The sequence below is a fragment of the Leucoraja erinacea genome, chromosome 33 (assembly GCF_028641065.1).
Source record: "Leucoraja erinacea ecotype New England chromosome 33, Leri_hhj_1, whole genome shotgun sequence".
In the NCBI taxonomy this organism is placed as follows: domain Eukaryota; kingdom Metazoa; phylum Chordata; class Chondrichthyes; order Rajiformes; family Rajidae; genus Leucoraja; species Leucoraja erinaceus.
In genome coordinates, this window is record NC_073409.1 from 4,890,382 (window position 1) to 4,912,588 (window position 22,207).

A 22,207-nucleotide genomic window follows, 5' to 3' on the forward strand; every position below is an offset into this window, starting at 1 on the left:
TGACATGAAGGACACTTTCTAAATGCAAATCCTTCCTCCTTTCACAGTCGAGTCTGACTTCAATTTTCTGCACTTCAACAAATAACTCTCATTCTTTCCTATTGTTTCCAAAGATTCTTGAAGGTGGATATGAAAGGGAACCAGGATTATCCATACTAGATGTTTAAGGAGGAACTGCAGATGCTGGAAAATCGAATGTATCAGTCAGTCTGAAGAAAGGTTTCGGCCCGAAACGTTGCCTATTTCCTTCGCTCCATAGATGTTGCCTCACCCGTTGAGTTTCTCCAGCATTTTTGTCTACCTTATCCATACTAGATTTTTTTTACCCTTTTTACATGCGGAATGTTCTAGATATAACAACATACAATAGAGGAAGAGTAACCTACTTGATTCGACATTTATATCTGCCAGTATGCTTTCTTCTCTTTCAGAACCTCTCCTGCTCATTGAACTTTCTAGCCATTGCATATCCCAGTTTTTCCAGGAAGCTTCAACTGGCATTATCCCTAAAGGTTACAAACAACATTCAAAAGTACGAACAGGAAGAAAATATTTCCTTCTTTCTGCATGTAAAATTCTTATCAGACATTTTTGGATTACTTGTTATCGTTACAAACTCTAAACAATGTTAATAAGCCAACAAAAATATCATTTGATTATATTAGTTGAAATGAATTGGCCACACAGTCACATGCCACACACGCGCACATACAGGCAGACGCACACATACACAATAATGAGTACAACAGACATAGTGTGCAGCTTAATGTTGGTTTGGGGCCAAGACATGCACGACAATTACAAAACCAACTAGAGACTCCATCCACATCTGTAATCCATCCACTGATCATATTTACTTTCAATTATAGGGAAGCTCTGAATGGCTGAAAATTTAAATGTAAAAATCCCAAATTTTACTACTCAGAAATGACAAAGAATAGGAAATAAAAACAGAAATGTATGCATTTTGCTTTTATTTTTTAAGATCTAGACTTGAATTTCAATAAAGTTTGATGTTTTTATCAGTAGGTTTTGCTGCTCCTTATATGCACAATGATTTTCTTTTATTGTTGGCAATAAAAGATCGACTGGCAAATACACACAGCTGCAAAACTGTTGGACCATTATGTTCAAGGGTTTACATGAAGTTAGGTTTGTGTTATAAGCACGGCTTTTAGTAAAGGTTGTGAAGTACAAAGGTATTTTTATGAAATGTGCCACATAACCAAAGAAAAGATCACAACAAGCACTGACTAGAGTTGCTCCATAATTCATGCCAAAAACTGCATCATGATGATGTGCCTCTGGATCGATGGCCAGACTGCAAGTGATAAAATGAAGTGGAGTAGACAGAATTTTTTTATAAAGGACACTGAATAACATTTTGTTGGCATATCTGTTTAACATAATTTACAAAATAACCAGCAGTGATAAATCTCAGTCACATCATGGTTCATATAGATACGTTTGACAAAGCCTTTCTTTCTAAAAATCATCTATCAGCTCGTGTGTGTTTATGAATGCTTCTTAGAAGGAATTTTAAAACATTGAGATTTTAAGCCATGCTGACTTAAAGGAAGTGTGATATTAACTTTGTACATATGACTGGGTACGGCTATAAATCACCAATGAATGTTGCTCAGAAATTTGTTGTGAAAGATAAATGAAAGTCCTCTTACAATCTTAGAACAGGCAAGATTATGTGGGCATTAAGTTGGAGCATTAAAAATTTCCAGACGAAGATTAATTACAAACCAATGACTGGTATCAGACTGAATGGTACATACCTGTCATCCACAATGCAATGAGTTCAGTTAGCTCATTCTTAAATTCTTCACCAAACTTGTTATGCGATTCAGGGAATGATTTATAGAAAGCTGCATAGACAGCTTGAGCTATGCAATCAGGATACACCTAATTAAAAAATAAAATTTAAATCGTTAATAATGTAGATTTTCATGTCATGAGGCTCATTGCCACAAGTACTTCGAAAATTGGGAGAAGCTTAGAGCAAAGAAGGTTGACAGGAGATAGACACAAAAAGCTGGAGTAACTGAGTGGGCCAGACAGCATCTCTGGAGAAAAGGAATAGGTGAAGTTTCGGGTCAAGACCCTTCTTCAGACTCGACCCGAAACGTCACCTATTCCTTTTCTCTGGAGATGCTGTCTGGACCACTGAGTTACTCCAGCTTTTTGTGTCTTATCTTCAGTTTAAACCAGCATTTGCCATTCCTTCCTACTCAGATTGATAGGAGATTTGGTATAGGTGTACAGGATCACAATGACTGCTTCCAATGTTGAATGCTTGGGTTGAAGATTTTTATTTTAAATGCAAAAGAAAAAAAACTTGGACAGAGAGGAGTTACAATTTCGATATTACTGCCTATAAAAATGGTGAAAATAGAATCATCAATGCCTTGAAAAGGAAATTGGATACCCACAGTAAACCAAACCATACTAATCTGAACTAAACAAAACTAAACACAGTGAAAGAATAATTTGCAGAGCTATGAGGAAAGACAGAGGAATGGGACATGGGTTTCCTGTACCAGGAGCTAGAATATACTTGAAGAACCAACTGACTCTTTCCAGATCATAATAATTCTATACACCATCATATAGGCATAGAATCAAGCAGCACAATAAAAGGCTCTTTGAAGTACTTCCCTCTGGGAGGCGACTCCGGGCTATCTAATCCACCACAGCCGGACATAAAAATTGCTGTTCCGTATGCTTTCTTCACTTCATTACCCATCTGTGCTGCCACCTTCAGGGATCTTTGAACCTGTACACCAAGTCTCTTTGTTCCTCAACACTTCCCAAGAGCCTACCAGTCATGATATACGGTGTACGCTCATTTGACCACTCGAGGTGCATCACCACATGCTTATCAGAATTAAATTCCTTCTGCCATTGCCCTGCCCAACGTACCAGTTGACCAAGATCATTCTGCAGCCTAAGAAAACCGTCCTCCCTATCAATAACAGCACCAGTTTTTTCTGTCATCATACCTCCTTCAATCATATGCGAATCATTAATGTATATATAACTAACAGCAAGGTCCAAGCACCGTTACTGTGGTGCAAAGAATATAGAGCACTGTCTGCGCTGAACACGATGTAAAGTTAAACTAATCTGTTCTGTCTGCGCATGATCAATATCTTTGCTGGTCACAAAAAAAAACCTCCAACACCACCTGACTCCTATAACCAAGCCAGTTGTAGATCCAATTTGCCAACTTGCCTTGGATTCCATGGCCTCTAAAGTTTCAAGCCAACTTCCATATTGGAACTTGTCAATGGCTTCACAGGGTCCATCATCAACAACACTGCCATTATCAAGGTATTTAACTATCTCTTCAAAAAGCTCCTCAATTAGGATTCGTCACCAGTAAACCTGTGCTACATATCCCAGATCAATCTCCAACTTTCTAAATGTGGATTAATCCAGTTTTCTAATAATTTCACAACCACTGACATTAGACTAACCAGCCCACAATTATTTGCTTTATCATTGCTATTCCTTTTAAATAGAGGTACCACTATATGCAAAGAAATTCTTCAAGAGAATGTCTTTGGTATAAACAATGCAAAATTGATTTTACTTTGTTGTGCAATGTTAACAGTACCACTTTATAGTAGCATTTTAATGCATATCCCCCATTTAATACGAATCAAATAGTTAATTATTCATAACGTTTTTTAAATGGCCCAGAAAAAACAAATTCTTGCTCACTAAGTCACCAGATTGTAGGGGAATAATTTGAAAAATATCAAATGGCCAGAAATACTATAAGTAGAAAGAAAAACACGAAAAAGTTAAGAGCTCTTCCAGTAACTATTTTCTTTGGAGCCCAAGGTAAGACAATATCTTGTGGTTGGCAGAAAGTGGATGTCAAATTTATATTGTTGGTATTTCACAATGGAAATAGTTCAAGATGAAAGAATATGCAAGCAGGGGCTTAAAGAGAGATTTATCTTTTATTTCACATTCTATTTTATTTGAGATTTCCAGCAATTGCTGTATTCCGTATTTCGGTTTATGTTAGTTTATCTCTCTCTACTGTTAGTTTGTAACACTGGTCTCTATACTCTACTGTAACATGGTATGTTTGTGTAACTCTCTCTACTGCCCTCACTTATCCCCCACTATCTTCCAGCTGGGTCTGCTTTGATTAACAAGTGCCAATATCATTCATGTCACCTGAACGATCTTGATCTCCACTTTATCAGAGGTATTTCCTTTATTTTCTCCACCCATCCCCTGCTCTGCAACCTACGACATACTTATTTCCTCACAATTCCTGTAACGATTGAAGATCGTGGACCTGAAATGTTCATTTTGCATTTTTCTCTCCAAGATGCTGCCTGACCTGTTGAGTATTTTCTACATGTTCTTTTATTTCACAAGATAGATACAAAAAGCTGGACTAATTCAGTGGGACAGGCAGCAACCATGGAGAGAAGGAATGGGTGAGGTTTTGGGCCAAGATCCTTCTGATAACATGGTATCAGATTAATCAGCAGCCATACACTGGACTGCATTTTGTGCATTTCATACTTACCTCTCATTTCGTGCTTTTTTATTTGGACCTACTTTCTACTCTTTCCTTTTCAGTTATCAAAACCTTTTTGAATAAATGTAAAGTTTAAAAGACATTTAAAATTGTGTGGAAAGGAACTGCAGATGCTGGTTTCTACCGAAGATAGACACAAAGTGCTGGAGTAACTCGGCGGGTCCAGCTGCATCTCAGAACCAGTCTTCAGACTGAAAGTAGAGGGGAGGGAACTGGAGGTAAGAAAAGGCCAGAACAAAGCTGTGCTGGCCCACCATGACCACTCACCTTTAAGAGGTCTCTGCACTTCAGCCAAACCCTAACCCTCATTCCCTACATCTAAAAGTGCACTGGCAACTAAATAAGCTGACCAAGAACATATATGTACAATTAACTTCCAGTTGGATAAGGATTAGAATGATGAAGATTGCCAAATTAAGTCTCACCATGACTCAAATAACCACACTGAGTACTGAAAGAACTACTAACAGAAATTATTGGCAGTGTTAGTTATCCTTTAGTGCCACATATTTTAAAGGTGCATAGTTTGACCATTGGAATCTATAAATCTGTATGGCATTAATTTCCTTTGAAACAAATCTTAAAGGTATAATAGACATCGTATATTAACATTCCATGGATGCCATCCTCATAAGTCTTCAAAGATGCAAAGATGCAAGACCCATCAGTTCCAACTTGGGAGATGGCAAAAGGAAACAAGGAACATAAAAGAAAAATAATACAGTATCCCCCCCAAAAAAGCAAGGGTTTTCAATATTTTAATTTATATACTGCCAGAATATCAGTCTAATGGAAGCTGCAGGTAACATTTTTAAAAAAAATCACATTTCTATTGAAGGAAAGAAGAGAATACCAGGCATTCTCCATTTTCCCATATTAAAAAAAATCATGTCACTGCCTGGCATACAATAACATGTGATGAAGAATACCGATTTATTAGGGGTCTTATTCAGAACATTAGTTTTATGTTTGGCCACAGAAAAATATTTACTGTTTCTAAAAACAATGAATTAGTACCAAAATGACAAGGATGCATTTTGTTTTCCAGTCACTGCTATATTAGTGTTCTGTCTGAAACAGTCTATTTCTTTTCCTTGATGCATGCAACTAATGACTAAACATTACAAGTAAGAACATTACAAATTCAATTACTACTATTAAGTACATTTCATGAATAATCATCACAGTCACAAGATCTTATTGAGATTAAAATAACAGATGATTCAGGGCATTGAGTTAACACACAGCAAAGTTGTTTCTAAACTAAAACCCATGAGACAAAGATGCAGTCATAAAGCAGTATGTGTTTGAAAAACAAAATCCAGAAGTTACAATTACCTACACATTTGGAAGATGTTAGGGGGTACAATTTGTAAAGCAAATAGCATCTTTGCTGCCCCAGTAATTTTAAGTTATTATTTATAATTAGGATGGGAGTGCTGATGTGATGTGTGCCTAACCAATTAGTAGGGCTAATAGGACTTGATGTTTCAATCCCTGTAATAAGTCGGCACTCTTGCTATTTGCAGAGGGATTGGAGTGATGAAAGGTAGGGTAGGTACGTCATCGTGGTCGTCAGGTGGGCACCCTCCTTCTTTGTCGTTTCATTGATAAGCCCACAACATCTCCAAAGGGCTCAACGGTGATACCTGGTGTCCCAGTTACACCCCCCTCAATTCCATACCCTCCTGTCTTCATCTTGCAGCCCAATTGTTATCTCTCCTTTTGATCCAAACCTAATTGCTGCTTTTTTCTGCAGAATTTGATAATGATTTGATTGCTTGTTGGAGGGAGTGACCCCTCACCCCCATTTTCTTTAATAGCCCGGTCATAGATGTAGCAATAAATCCCCTGTGTTCCACTTCGACAGGGAAAGTCTTGGTCTTCCAGCCATTCTGGGAAGCTTCAGAAGCCAGTACAGAATACTTGGTCTTCTCAGCTTTCCTCTTATCAGCTTCTTCAACACCATCTTCCCATGGAACTGTCAATTCCACAACGTATGCCAACTTGGTTGTTGTGGACCACAGGACCATGTCTGGCCGGAGTGTTGTAGCCACAATGTCTGGGGGAAGCACAAGCTTTTTTTCTAGGTCTACGTCCATTTTCCAATCCCGAGCAGGCGGCAGAATGCTTGCATGCTTTGATGTTATCCTTTGATGGTGCTTTGGAGGTTAGCCTGCTGGTACAAATGTTGTGAAGTGGACATTTCCTGCCGATGTTTGTGGGGAAGCATTTGTGATTTTATGCCTCTGTTCCAGAATTGATGCCAGCTGTCTAAGAACTTGGTTATGCCGCCAAGTGTAACGCCCTTGGCCGAGGCTCATAGTGCATCCTGTTAAAATGTGCCTTAGTGATGCAGGTGCTTGGCAAAGGGAGCAAACTGGGTCTTCTCCGAACCACTGGTTCAGGTTCTGGGGTGATGGTAGAACATCATAAAAGTCATATCAAGCCGCATTGCGACTTCCTGCTTCTTATACTCAATGACCTGACCCATGAAGAAAAGCAAAGCATATAAATGCCTTCTTTACCACTCAATGTACTTGTTGTTATTTTCAGGGAGTTATGGACTTAGAACCCGAGATCCCTCTGTATATCAATGCTGTTAAGAGTCTTGCCATTAATTGTATATTTTCTTTTTCTGCAATCAATCTCCCAAAGTGCAACACCTCACACTTGCTCAGAATAAGTCACATCTGCCATTTCTCCGCCCATTTCTGTAGCTGATCTCTATCCTGCCATATACATTTATAGCCTCTACAGGTCTGCGACCCCAACAATCTTACTGTCATTTGCAAACTTACTAACCAACCCATCTATATTTACATCCAAGTCATTTATATATATATAACAGTTAGACACAGAATGCTGGAGTAACTCAGCGGGACTCTAAGGCAGCATCTTTAGACAGAAGGAATGGATGACATTTCGGGTCGCAAACAACAGAAGTCGCAGCACTCCACTGGTTTTATATATAGAACGAATGATGACCAAACATTAGGGGCAAATGGGTCCAATATCGAGGCAATCACAATTTATCAATAAGTTGGCATTGCTGATAAACTAAACTAATGATTTAACATAAAGCTAACTAGTCAATTTTGAATAGTAAATAATAAATCTCTTCAAATGTATACATTTGGCGACTTACCTGGATTAAGTTATCCAGCACCTCAACTGGGGAAATCATGAAAAGTGTCACAAAGCTATCAGCAATTCTGCTAAAGAGGTGATCTTCATCTTCTTTGCAGGGCTTGAAATGATTAAAAAGAAGGTCACATGTTCACAAAGACAAAGTTGGTCAAGGTAAATATATAATCGCTAAGTAGAACAAATGGGAACAGAGATCACAGGTAAACAACACCTTAATGATCAAGATAACCAATAAGTACAGTACTTTGGAACAATATAAACAATGATATAAACTATATAAACTAGAAGATTGAACAAATCATAAAAGCCAAGTGACCTCAACTTAATAAATATAAACAAAGAAATCAAGTGAAAGACTGAACAGAAGATTTCTAACAAACATTTCTTTAGTGGCTTAAATATTATTCTCTTCTTGCCCTTTGCCAATGCCACACTTTTAAAATTCTCAACCTTAAATCCCAGAGCTCCACATCTAGCTTTCCCTTTTCCTCATTTTTGGCATCTCTAATTTCAACTATCACACGCAGGGTCCGATCATCCGGAGCGGGGGAGCCAACATCCCCCCCCCCCCCCCCCCCCCCCCCCCGATGCAGGAGCTGATCGCCTTGATGCGGTGGGCCCAAACACCACCGGCTACGGCTGTCAAGATCGTCCTGTCAACGGAGGGCTCAAGGCCCCTGATCGCTGGAGAGCTAAGGGAAGAGATTTGAGTTTTTTTCGCCTTCCATCACTGTGAGCAATGCGGTGAAGGCATTGTGGTGGATGTTTATGTTAAAATGTATTTTGTGTGTTCTGTTATTTGTATGACTGACTTGGCAAATGAAATTCCTCGTATGTTGCAAAACATACTTGGCTAATTGTTGTGATTGTGAACTCCAATATACCAGCATCTATTTGTTTAGAAACTCTGACGCTGCTGTATCAGACAGTCATTTTTCCAGGATGTAAGTAGAGGCTTACAAATGTGGCTGGCGCTGGGTGTGTGACTACTGGAGCTAGGGGAGTGGGATCCACAAGATGACTAGTCAGTACAAAGCTATTATTCCAAATAGGAGAAAACAGGCACACATCATCTTTTATGCCTTTGGTTTTCAGCATGAGAAATATATACTTCCCAAAGTGGAAATATCAAAGACAAAAGGGCATAATTTTAAGGTGAGAGGGGCAGAATGTTATAGTTGTGCGGGGAAACTTTGAGAGAGGGTGGTGGGTGCATGGAACGAGCTGCTTGGGGTGGTGTTGAGAAATATACAATATCATTATTCAAGAGACCTTTAGAGACATGGATATGCAGGGGATAGAAGGATATGGATCTCAGGCAAGCAGAGGAGATTAGCTTAATCTGGCATCATGTATATTTGGACATCAGATATTGTGGGCTGAAGGACTTGTTTCCATATGTACTATTTTATGTCCTATATCGACAAGATTAATTGGATAACACATGATCCATTATGGATGCAATATACACGAATTTCACCCCGGCAAACATTTTGGTGACAGTGGCAAAGATGAAAATTTATCCCAAGATTTATTAGCTGTACAAATAAAGCATCCAGCCAAATATTTCAGAAAATATCTTTATACCTTAAATTTGTGAAGGAAGAACCACCAAAACACATCTTGAACAATGGCAGCAGATGGTTCTGACAGGATCAACTTCCTCCAAGATGTTTGAAATCCAAGCTGTAAATAAGTTAATGTTGACTAGGTATTGGTTAACTCTGAATTCAATACAAATTGTCTATGACAAAGCAATTGAACTATCATTTTGTTATTTCCGAAGATAGACACAAAAAGCTGGAGTAACTCAGCAGGACAGGCAGCATCTCTGGAGAAAAGGAATGGGTGACGTTTCCGGTTGAGACCCTTCTTCAGTCTGAAGCTTTGTGTGTCTATCTTCGGTTTACACCAGCATCTGCAGTTCCTTCATACACATGTTGTTATTTCCGTCATTTCAGCTAAAATACTTGTGGATCTGTTACAATGTTGAGCAAACTGTTTCTCATTCTCAAAACTTTAACTTTCTCACAAAAAAAACCAAAATGGAAAGTTAAACAATGAGAAAACATCCAAAGTATAGGTTGCTAAATAAATAGATCAGTTATAAAACAAAGAGACAATCAAATTTCAGTCACTTACATGAAAACTCCGTAACTTTCTAATCCAATTTAGCAACTGCTTAGCCTCCAGTTGTCCAGGAAGTTTTGTGAACATGTGTGATTTGAAGCCTGTAAATGGTTGAGACTAAATGGGAAACAACAGAGAAATTAAAAGAAAGCAAACAGTGGCATGTTGAACAGCATTGGGGGTTTATATTTGTGATAATAACTATTCCACCCAATGGGGAAAAAGGACAAGGGGAATAGTTATATCTTTCTTACTTAATGGAAAATATTTCAGTTACCGAGAGTTGGAATAAATCCATGTTTGGATGGCATTGGATTGTAAAAATTAACAATGCTGCTAATATTAACAGATATGGATAAAACTGTTTTGTTATTGATGAGGACAGCTTAAAGGGTAGGCATCACTCTTGAGCATTGCACAACCGACGTGTACAGTGCGATTGCAGCGCTGCAGTGCAAATGGTGTGCATATGAATGGAATCAGATAATAGCATTGCCTACTTTGCAGCTCAGACTCTTTTGATTTCTTCATCATCTTCTTCTCTATCAAGGTAGCAGTGAGAGATCACATGGAGAAATAAATGCTAATCAAGATGTCTCGTGGGCCCTTCGTTTGAGCCATTCAACAAGCCACTGAACAGCAACCAAAATCAACATTATTTTTATTTAAGAAACGTGAACTTTGCAGGCTGGGCCAATACTTAATTACCCATTTCTAAGTCGCTTTTGAGAAGGTTTGGAGAGCCGTTTTCTGGAACCGCTGCAGTCCTTGAGATGTGGTATACCTACAATGCATTTAGAGAGGGAGTTCCAGCGTTCCAGAGAGACTCAACCACAGTTAAGGAACAGTGATATATTTCCAAGTCAGGATGTTGTGTGGCTTGAAGGGCAATTTCCAGGCGTCGGTATTCCCATGCTTTTGTTCCTTTAACTGGTGACGGTCACAGTTTTGGAGGGTGCTGTCTGAGGAGTTTTGGTGCAGAGATCCAGCAGATGATACAAACTGCGGCACTGTGCATCAGTGGAGGAGTGAGTGAGTGGTTGTGGGTGAGGTGCCTATCAGGCGGGATGCTATGTCCTGCATGGAGTTGAGCTTCGGAAGTGTTGTTGAAGCTGCACTCGTCAGTGCAGGTGGAGAGTATTGCATCACACTCCTGACTTGATCCCTGTAGATGGGGGATAGGGTTCATGGACTTAGGAGATAAGTTGCAGGAAGGAACTGCAGATGCTGGTTTAAACCGAAGATAGGCACAAAATGCTGGAGTAACTCAGCGGGACTGGCAGTATCTCTGGAGAGAAGGAATGGGTGACGTTTCAGGTCGAGACCCTTCTTATTCTTAAAAGTATATATCGTTTAAAAATGTTTGGATGCAATATTTTTTAATATAGTATCATGCTGCATGTCCTACCTCCACATCCAAGATCCTCTGTGAGCGATCCGGTTGTTTTGAATACTATTAAAGGTAAAACAAGTTAATCAATCATTATTTCTTAATTAAGTAATGATCTAGATTTTTTAACAAGAAAATATTAAGTCTATTAAGTACTCAATTTAGGAATTAGGCAAAATATTAATGTCTTCTTAGTTGGTGGCCACTAGCGATACTATCAAAATATTTGAAAGGAACAGTTGCGTAGCTGGATTTGGCCAGACATTGTGTGATTACACTATAAGAAAGATTATATGGTTTTTAAATTATTATAAAACCAAGGCAAAAATCTTGTCTTTTGAAACTTGGCCTTCAAGACCTAAAGCCAAATAAACGAACGGACGTGAATCCGAAAAGCCAAATAACCAAACGGGTGTGACGCCAAAAAGCCAAATAACGGACATAACGTCTAGGGTGACGGGATTTGTCCAAGACCTTGTCAGCGATTGGTCCAGACCCCAGCGTCCATCACATCACTGACCGGGGGAGACGGGAGGGTGGGGTGGATTTTTAATTTTCCTTCGCTGCTTTTGGACTGCCATAGATCATAGAGCAGATTATTTTTGATCTACCACAATGCTTGGGGTTAAGAGGCTGGAATCACACTATCTCTCTCTCCCTCTCGCGCTCTCTCTCTCTCCCCTCTCAACCTCTCTCTCCCTCCCACTCCCTCTCATCTATCTATCCATTTATCCATCCATCCATCCATCTACCCACCTACCTACATACCTACCTAGCTCTCTCGCTCTCTCTCTCTTGGCATTCCCGGAATCATTTGGCGTTTTGCAAAGACAACTGCATCTGCAGTTCCTTCCTATTGAAAAAGAACCCTGGCCCGAAACAACTCCTAATCTGTTCCCTCCACATTTGCCGCCTAGCCCGCTGAGTTCCTCCAGCATTCTGTGTTTTTTATTTAACTCTGAAATTGAAGAAAGACACAAAAACCTGGAGTAACTCAGCGGGACAGGCAGCATCTCTGGATAGAAGGAATGGGTGTCATTTCGGGTAGAGACCCTTCTTCAGACAATCACAAGTACTCTCACTGACGAGAGTTCAGTTCAGCCTGAAGAAGTGTCTCGACCCTAAACGTCACCCATTCCTCCTCTCCAGAGTCGCTGCCTGTCCCGCTGAGTTACTCCAGCATTTTGTGTCTATTCACGTACTCTTTCTATCTCTGTGGAATACAGGCTGGCTCTGTGGAATATAGGCTGGTTCGTCAGGTTTTGGATTCAGATCCTAGTTACTCATTAAGTTTTTTCTTCGCGACATCCCTGTTTCTTTTGACAACCACTTAAAGTCTATGGTCTCCAGTTCTCAAGTCTAGTTTATTGATTTAATTGCACAGTATTTTTCTTTTCACTGTCTTGTCAATTTAAGTATAATTTATGTTTTCGTGCATTGTCTATGTGTGCCTGCGTTGCTGCTGCTGCAAGCATGTTTTTAATTGTTCCTGTACCTCAATACACTTGCGCATCTGAAAATAAACTAATATAAGAGGCAAGTCAAGGAAGGATACCACCTTAATGCAGGGAAATTGGATTAGTGTAGAGGGACAAAAGGGTCAGCATGGACATGATAGGCTGAAGGGAATTCTTCTATGTTGTACGGCTTTCTGACTCTAATCTGCTCTGCAGTGGGACGTGAACCCATAACTTCTGACCAAGCTTGATAGCAAGTTTACAGAGATGGCCATATCAATATAACGTTAATCACCCTAATGGAAGATTAGCCCACACAGCAGGTACATTCCTCAGGGAAGCATCCTATATCAGAGTCTGAATTAAACTGCATATGAATCATTTCCTTGCACAATTAAAGTCTGAAATAAATGAGATGCTTAGATATTATGCATTGATGTCTAGTTGATTGGATAATAAAATGATTAACAGTGGGAATTGCTTTGGTGGTTTTCTTACAGTGGCAGTAATACAGTCTCTATCAAAGTTACACCAAATGACCAGAGAAATCTAAAAGAAATGTACCCTCAAATTACTGGGATTTTTTCATGCAGTTATATAATGTTCCCAAACACCAAAACTCTTCAGTAAAGCATTAGCAAAGCAATCAACATCACTGCAAGGATTTTACCTTTCTACTGGGATGTGTTATTAATGCATCAGAGTCCATCATTTGTGTAATAAAAGCTGAAACAAATAATATGATTTTAATACTCATGCCAAAATACATAAACATTTACAAACTGCAAATCATATAGATAAAATTTTAAAAGGGACATTTTACATTTGTACGATTTATGATCACATTTCTGGGACATTCTAACGTATTTCCCACTTAATTAATTACTGCAGCCAATTTAAGTATCCTCGGCCCTAACAAAGGAAAAATTGAGATGACGGTCCAATGTAACCATTTTCCTTCCCCAGTGAAACAAGACAATCTTATCTAGGACACCAGAACTTCCAGCCCTTGCTTAAATAATTGCATGAAATAATTCACATCCAGCTGGAGAAGATTGGTCGAAAGTCTTAACCGATGATGACATATTTGGTATGGCAAAATTCTTAAGTGTTGCACTGAAGGGTTGGTTCAGATTATGTGCTTAAATTCTGGGTTTGATTTGAAACTATAAACTCCGAGGTAAGTGTGCCAACAACTCTGCCAGATGGATCTTTAGGAATAGTTGCACATTCCCAATAAGGGCACATTCTAGAAGAAAACATGGATCCATTTTATAACCATAATAACAAGGTACCACTACTTTTTCAACTCACTTCAATTTTGAGCAAAGCTTCTTGTCAAACGGCAAAGTCATTCCAGAAAATATATTCATTTTTTATAACACATACTGCCTCACATGTTTGGTTCCTCTAATCCATTTCCAAACAGCCCAAGCTGGTTATAATTCTCATGCTTGACACTGAGTAGTTACTGAAAAAGCAACTAAAGTTTACACGTAATGAGATATTGTATTACCTCTGAACCGTTTTTAAATAATTCCAACTCTCAAATCTGCCTAAACTCGCTGGGATACAAACCCAAAATGACAGCCATCATCGGCGAAAGCAAAATATTGGCCTGCCATGGTTAAAATTAACATCTTGAGCAACCCCATCAGTAAAAATGGAAAATTGTAGCATTTTTCTTCAATTGCTGCAAACATATAAAACGGTACTTTCTAATGGCTAAAATTACTATAACAAAGAAGGGTACACTCCCTTCATCCTACCCAGCTATTCCATGCACAACTCCTTCTCCAAATATGCTCTCACAACCCAACAAATATTTATTGCTTAAGGAACTGCAGATGCTGGAAAATCGAAGAAGGGTTTCGACCCGAAACGTTGCCTATTTCCTTCGCTCCATAGATGCTGCCTCACCCGCTGAGTTTCTCCAGCATTTTTGTCAACCAAATATTTCTTGCTGTTGATTTATTCTCTAATTTAGACCATGTGTATGGGGGCACTGTGGCAATCTAGGGATTGGAGCTGCCTCACGGTTTTGGTGTGTTATTTCACAACTTTCATGCGATCTTTGGATTCCATCCAGGTACTCCAGTTGCCTCTCAAATCCCAAAGATGTACTGATAATTGGTTGGTCGATCAATGGCTCCAATTACTCCAGATTTCTATTGTAGGTGCCTTGGTTGGAATAGCTTGGGGCATTAATGGAATTGTGTGAAAAAAGAAATATTTGCAAGGAAATAAATGGGGAAATAGTATTGCTCCAAGAATCAGCATTGTTGGTGGACTAAACAGCTTACTTCTATATCATAAGTACTCATGCAGATGCCTGATCTCCCATAACCAGTGGAAACCATTCCCTCAAGCATCAATTAGATATGTTAGAATTTAATACAGATGGACAGATTTTGTTTAATGCAATTTTCTGTAAAAAGTTTTGATTCTTTCAGCCTGCAGCAATGTAGAAATTTCTACATTAGTGTGTCAGATGGGAGCCAGGATTTCACGGGTGACATGGGAACTGTTCTACTACATGAAACTGCGTAGTTGTCGGAAGCAAAAGCTGCTCTTCCATTCAAAATGTCACTGCTGGAGTTTTTAAAAGACCCATCATTGCCTCCCACCTAAACACCATGCTTGCTGTTTTGGAGTAGTTGCAACATATCCAAAAACCACCGCTGTAACTTTGCTTGCTTCAACTCCACCTCATCTGCTGCTAAAACTCTCAAGGATGCCTTGTCACTTCCAAAATTTTGTACCAAAGCTTTTCTGTTCACCCATTTCCATAAGGATCTGCATATCCAAATCTCTGCTGTTTGTATTCCAATTCTTCACCAAACCCTGTTCATACTTTGCATCCTTGACAATCTAAATTGATTTCTTATTCCTGCGCCCCAAGTGAAATATTTAAAATTCTCATTCTATTGCTTAAATCATTTACGGCCTAACTGCCTTCCTTTTTATCAACTGTATACAATGATGGCATTTCTCTACCATCCCTCAACTCTGAAGAAGGATCCCAACCCGAAACGCCACCTGCCCATTTGCTCCACAGAAGTTGCCTGTCCCTCTGAGTTCCTCTAGCTTCCAAGATTACAACATCTGCAGTTCCAAGTGCCATAATTCGACCTACCCTGCTGTCTTTAACCGAAGTTGATCTGTAGTTTTCCCCCACTAAACGCTGTCAAATCAACAGCCAACGTCTGCCTCAGGCTGTTCTTCTGACCCATGTTCTTATGAATACTCTGCTTTGCTCCATTATTGGTGGAGGAGCCTTCAGCAACCTAGGTCCTAATTACAGGAATACCTTCCCCAAAGCCTACAATTGTTCCTCCACACTTTCCTCTTGAAACCCATGTCCAAGACAAATGTGTTCAAGAAGGAACTGCAGATGCTGGAAAATCGAAGGTACACAAAAATGCTGGAGAAACTCAGTGGGTGCTGCAGCATCTATGGAGCAAAGGAAATGGGTGACGTTTCGGGCCGAAACCCTTCTTCAGACTGAGAAGGGTTTCGGCCCGAAACGTCACCTATTTCCTTCGCTCCATAGATGCTGCTGCACCCGCTGAGTTTCTCCAGCATTTTTGTGCACCTTCCAAGACAAATGTTCTCTTTTCAGTTTCTCTCCCCTGACTTTTTTCAAAGTCTCTGTTTCTCTTTTCCCCTTCTCGTGTTTCTGTGAATCACTTTGGGATGTTTTCTCTTCCTTAAAAATGTACAATATAAATGGATTGTATTTGTTGGAAATACACTATTATAAAAGTCACAAACTAATTACTGTCTGATGGTAGATAGAAAAGATGTTCTTTGTTCTTGTATTTCCTGGGCTCATCTGGCAGGATTTTTGAAGAATATTTTTCTAAGCGTGATTTAAACTCATCGATTTGTTTCCCCATGTCAGTGAGAAACTCCACCCGAAAAGGTGCATTTTCATAAATATACCGTGACACTGATTCATATGAAACTACTACTTCAGGCTGAATTTTCATATTAAACTCATCTTCATCAGGCAGCATCTCTGGCCAATGAGTCTGCAATATAAAAAAATCAAATCAGTTTACATATTTTCAAATGCATACCTTCATTATTTTTGAATAAAGGCTCAGTTGAATTATAAATGAACATGATTGATTTTTTGCAGAATTAGTATGAAAATATTTTCTCCAATGTTTAGATGATTTATAATAATTATAATTTTTATGTTTTTTTTCTGGTGGCACAATATTAATTACATGATCTTTCCAAATGTCTAAGCTATTTTTGGCACGCTCATTCTTAATCTTTTTCTTAGTCAATCCCTCCATATCGAGAATGACTTAACCACTAAATTGGAACATTTCACAGAGTGAAAACAGGATGCACAAAACAAACTTCAGTAAATCAAGATGCAGTTCTGAGGACCCAAGGCCAATTCTAGTCACGCCGATTATGATTTATAAACATTATTGGACACTTTCATAACTGAGCCTCCAACCATCTGGTCCAAGAGCAACACCATAGCATCTCACTAGTTTTGCTATGATGCAATGAATTTATGGCCCCTTGCTTTATGGCTACATAATATGTTCCAGATAACAAAAATCCTTAAGAGCAGTGTACCGTAGGAAAGGTGAACTTACATTGAACTTATTGCACCTGTGTATATTATTTCACTCCAATTGCCTGTTATGTATTCCATATTTGAAACATATTCTGCTTAAAAAAAATGCGTGACCACATAAATGAGAATCTGCAGCAACGAAAAGGATACTGCTACTTCTCTGGAAATGTTAGAAGGAACTTGGCTATCATCCTTAATTATGCATTTACTTCAAGCCTGGTATGTACTATCCAATTGCAGTATACAGGGACATGCAAGATACATTTCATCTACGACATTATACTATCTCCTTTCAAAATGCGCTAATTGAAGCTTCATTCTCAATTTCATTTTCAATTTCCTTCATTGAAGGAAATTGAAAAAGAAAAGGCACACTGAATTTAAGCACTTAAACATTATTGGAATATATGAACCATGCTTTGTGCTTATATTAATAACTAAATATCCATTCTTTCACATCACTATGATCTAATAATAGCAGCAATTAAAGCAAATGATGAGCTAAGTATCAGATAAAAGTCTAGAAAAAGGTATATTACCTAGATCATGTATTTCTACTAAACCAAATGTGTCATTATTCAACAAAACTGATTAATTAAAAATAGTTCACTTGTTCCAAATTCAGTCTCCAAAATCATTCATTAAAATAACCATATTTTTCTTATTAAAGTTAAAAATGTAACAGTGAGAGATATAGATCTTAATAAAGACATTATAATACTTGCTTAATTGCTGGGGCTGCTGGATCTACTTTATTTTCTGTGGGCATATCATGATAACAACTTGTTATTTGCAAAGAGTAAATACCAGAGTCACCCTAGCATGTTAACACTCCCGAAAAGTTGCCTATCCATTCCCTCCAATATGTATGTATTTATGTATTTGCTTAATGATCACCAGACATGATAAAGTTACATTGTGTATCATGATAAATCTTCTTGAATAAAGCATGTAATATTGTCCTTTGGCAATAATACTACTTATAAGAAAAGGTTGAGTAGTTGACAGAAGGAAAGAAAGGTTTGGGATCAACACATTTTTAATTGCACTCTACTGAGGAATTTCAATTTAATTAAAAAATCAAATTTTCTGTTTTGGTACATCTGATAATGAAACACTTTTGACTAAAGATAAAATTAGAGGAGCATATTTTAAAACAAACAGAGACCAGAAATACCAGATCTGTCATTCTGACACAAAATGAGGACAAATTGTGCGGTGTGAGTTGCTACAGTGTTATGCCGTGAGGCAAGGAACGAGTGGGGGTGCACAAAAAAGCTGGAGCAACTCAGCGGGTGCATCAGCATCTATGGAGCGAAGGAAATAGGCAACGTTTCGGGCCGAAACCCTTCTTCAGACATGGCTGAGGCAGAAGAGAGATAAGCTTCTAGGATCAAGGATTGGTTTTGCTGCAAATGGCAATTGAGCATCTGAATAAAATATTAGAAACTACAGGAAGATGTTAAAATGAGTAACTATGATGTGCAACAGCAATACAAGTCTAATAGTTTCAACTTGACTTATTCTATGTTTACATTTCTCAGATCTGAAGAATTAGTGTAAAGCCACTTACCACATTTTGAAATTTCAAAAATTCTTCAAATGTTGTGGGCAGATTTTCCATTTTCTGTAAATATTTACAATAAGGAGCTGTTAAAAGCAGGAAGAATATTTAATGTTATAGCAAATAAGAATGACATATCTTCTAAATAAATTATACATTAAAATGAATTCAATTTTAAGTGTTTTTTTTCCAATATTTCAGTACAATATATAGGGAAAATAAATTAAAATTCAAGATAGCACTAACAGGATGAGACATTCCTTAACCATAAATTATACAGATTTAGATAAGAGAGTGTAACTTTTTAACATTTGAAACTGTAAATGCATCAGGTATTACAGTGTATTAGCATAGTTATTACAATTCCAATATCACCTCATCATAGATAGTATGTGCTGAATTATAAGAATGTAAGAAATAGAATGAAGAATAGGCTGATCAGCCCCTTCATACCCGCTCTGCTTCTTTTGAGCATGACTGATCTTTTACTTCTGTCTGACTTTACTGTAAATCAACCCAATATACTTTGATCTCCTTAACATCCAAAGCCTCACAGCACCAGAATGAGGCTTCAACCCTGACTACGGGTACTGTCTGTCCAGAGTTTGTACGTTCTCCCCGTGACAACACGGATTTCCTCTGGCTGCTCTGGTTTCCTCCCACACTCCAAAGACGTACAGGTTTGTAGGTTAATTGGCCCTCTGTAAGATTGTCCCTTGTATGTAGGGGATGGATGTGAATGTAGAATAACATAAAAGTGATGTGAACGGGTCAGCGTGGACTCAGTCGAGAAGGAGTGTGTTTTATTGTCACATGTCCTGAAATGGAACAATGAAATTCTTACTTGCAGCAGCATTACAGAAATGTAAACATATTACTTTGTAAAACCCATAATAAACAACAAAAAAGTTCAGTATATACACAAAACAGAGAAATAAATAGACAATTGGAGTGCAAAGTCAAAAATAACGTCTCGAAGTCTATATAGTTCGAAGCCCATTTGGAGGTTGGGCCGAAGGGATGTTTTGATCCTTTATCTCTAAAGTAAATAAAATAAATTAAGTTTTAGATTCCAGGGTTGAAGTGTTCCAGTCCATTCCCTCCGCAGATGCTGCCTTACCTGCTGTGCTGAGTAACTCCAGCACTTTGTCTCTTTTTGTATAGTATAGTGCTTTTTATTGCAAGTCCCATACTATACTTCACGCCGAACAACCGTGCCGTGGACCAGAACCTGCCCAGTAGGCTTAGCTCGCCCCCCAGACTGCGGGAAAAGTTAGTCGCCGAAGCCCGCCGGATGGAGCCTCGACAGCAGTGGTGAGCCTCAGCGGCGGTGGGGCCTCGGCAACAGTGAGGCATCAGCAGTAGTGAAGTGGCAGCAGCCGTGGGGCCTCGGCAACAGTGACGGGTATGCAAGCAAAGAATTTCACTGTGCCTTGTCACATGTGACAATAAAGTATTCCATTCCATACTATACTATAATAGACAATACTACACTATTACATACTATTATATACTACACTACTATGTTAAACTATAATATTATACTATATACCATTATACACTACACTAGCCTACACTATAAAACACTATTATATGCTATACACTGTAATAAACGACACTATACTATTATATACTATACTATTATATACTATGCTATACTATTATATGCTGTACTATACTATATATTATGCAAGTATATACTATACTATATTATTATATACTATGCCGCACCATTATATACTGTGCAACACTGTTATATATTATGCAATTATATACTATAATATACTAGTATATAGTGCCAAACTACTGTGCTATACTATCAAAGGTATCAAAGGTATTTTATTAGTCACATTCACATACACCCAGGTGTAGTGAAGTGAAATGCTTTTTGCCATTTTGCAGCACACAAAAAAAGAATACAGACATAACACTCAATGAGAGTCTTAAACACATAGAACATCCCCCCACAATGGCTCCCACCATGAGGGAAGGCACAAAGTCCAGTCCCCAACCCCAGTTCACCCATAGTCGGGCCCATTGAGGCCTCCACAGTTGCCTCTATGGAGGCCCAATGTTCCAGGCCGTTCTCGCCGGGTGATGTTGCTCCGGCGTCGGGAGAGTCCTCCCAGCGGCCTGGGAACCCTGGAACAGCCGCTTCCGCACTGGAGGCCGCGGCTTCCGAAGCCAACAAGGCCGCGCCGGTTGGAGCTCCACAACTGGCGATCTCATCTGGAGATCCCAGGCTCCCGATGTTAAGTTCAGTGCCGCCGCCTGCAGCTGGTCGCTCCACAGTCCCGCAGCTCCGCGATGTTTTACCCGGCGGTCTCAGCTCACCGGAGCTCCAGCGCGGCGACCCAGGCAAGGCATCGCCCGCTCCACGATAGCGCTCCAGCGCTGTGCCGCTGCCGAAGCCGAGGTTCTGTGCGGTCCCCGACAGGAAACGCCACTCCAGGCCCGCTGATAGGTCGCGAGGATGGGTCGAAGCTGCAGCCCGGAGAAAAGCTGCCTCTCCGACCAGGTAGGGACCCTGAAAGGTAGTTTCCCCCTTCCCCCCCACCATGTATACTATTATATACGGTGCTATACTTTTATATATTGTGCTATACTCTCAAGCCTTTCTTGACGTCCTCTGAGGGAGGGCTATATGTATGTATTTATGTATGTGGTTAATCTGTGAACCACTGTTGTATAACTTTGGTACCTCCACCAATGTAAAGCACTTTGGTCAACGAGAGTTGTTTTTTAAATGTGCTATAGAAATAAAAGTGACTTGACTTGACTACTATTATATACTGTACTAGTATATACTGTACTATACTATTATATACTGTACTATACTATTATATACTGTACTATACTACTATACTAATACTGTGCTATACTATTATACACTGTACTATGCTGTTATATATCATTCCAGTATATGCAATACTATTATTATATACCATGACATACCATTATATACAGTGCTATACTGATATATTATACACGATACTATACTATACTATTATATACGGTGCTATACTATTATATACTGTACTATACTATACTGTACTATACTATTATATACGGTACTATACTATTATATACGGTACTATACTATTATATACTGTACTATACTATTATATACTATACTATACTATTATATACGGTACTATACTATTATATACGGTGCTATACTATTATATACTGTACTATACTATTATATACTATACTATATACTATACTATTATATACTGTGCTATACTATTATATACTATACTATACTGTTATATACTATACTATACTATTATATACTATACTATACTATTATATACTATACTATACTATTATATAC

General features: G+C 38.7%; 1 protein-coding gene across 2 annotated transcripts in view; it reads right to left on the bottom strand.

Annotated features, from left to right (window-relative positions):
- LOC129712563 (protein FAM227B-like) overlaps nucleotides 1-22,207 on the bottom strand; it is a 119,023-nt gene that overhangs the window by 96,097 nt on the left and 719 nt on the right. The window contains exons 2-10 of one of the 2 annotated variants that reach the window (XM_055661063.1): nucleotides 18,880-18,933; nucleotides 16,485-16,737; nucleotides 13,374-13,429; nucleotides 11,265-11,309; nucleotides 9,869-9,973; nucleotides 9,314-9,412; nucleotides 7,725-7,826; nucleotides 1,788-1,914; nucleotides 387-506 (exon numbers count right to left, since the gene is read on the bottom strand). In XM_055661063.1, coding sequence (XP_055517038.1) covers nucleotides 387-506; nucleotides 1,788-1,914; nucleotides 7,725-7,826; nucleotides 9,314-9,412; nucleotides 9,869-9,973; nucleotides 11,265-11,309; nucleotides 13,374-13,429; nucleotides 16,485-16,737; nucleotides 18,880-18,930 — 958 coding nt within the window. In that variant the 5' untranslated portion in view covers nucleotides 18,931-18,933. Of the gene's footprint in view, nucleotides 1-386; nucleotides 507-1,787; nucleotides 1,915-7,724; nucleotides 7,827-9,313; nucleotides 9,413-9,868; nucleotides 9,974-11,264; nucleotides 11,310-13,373; nucleotides 13,430-16,484; nucleotides 16,738-18,879; nucleotides 18,957-22,207 lie in introns of both variants that reach the window. The other variant, XM_055661065.1, reaches the window with a different exon arrangement.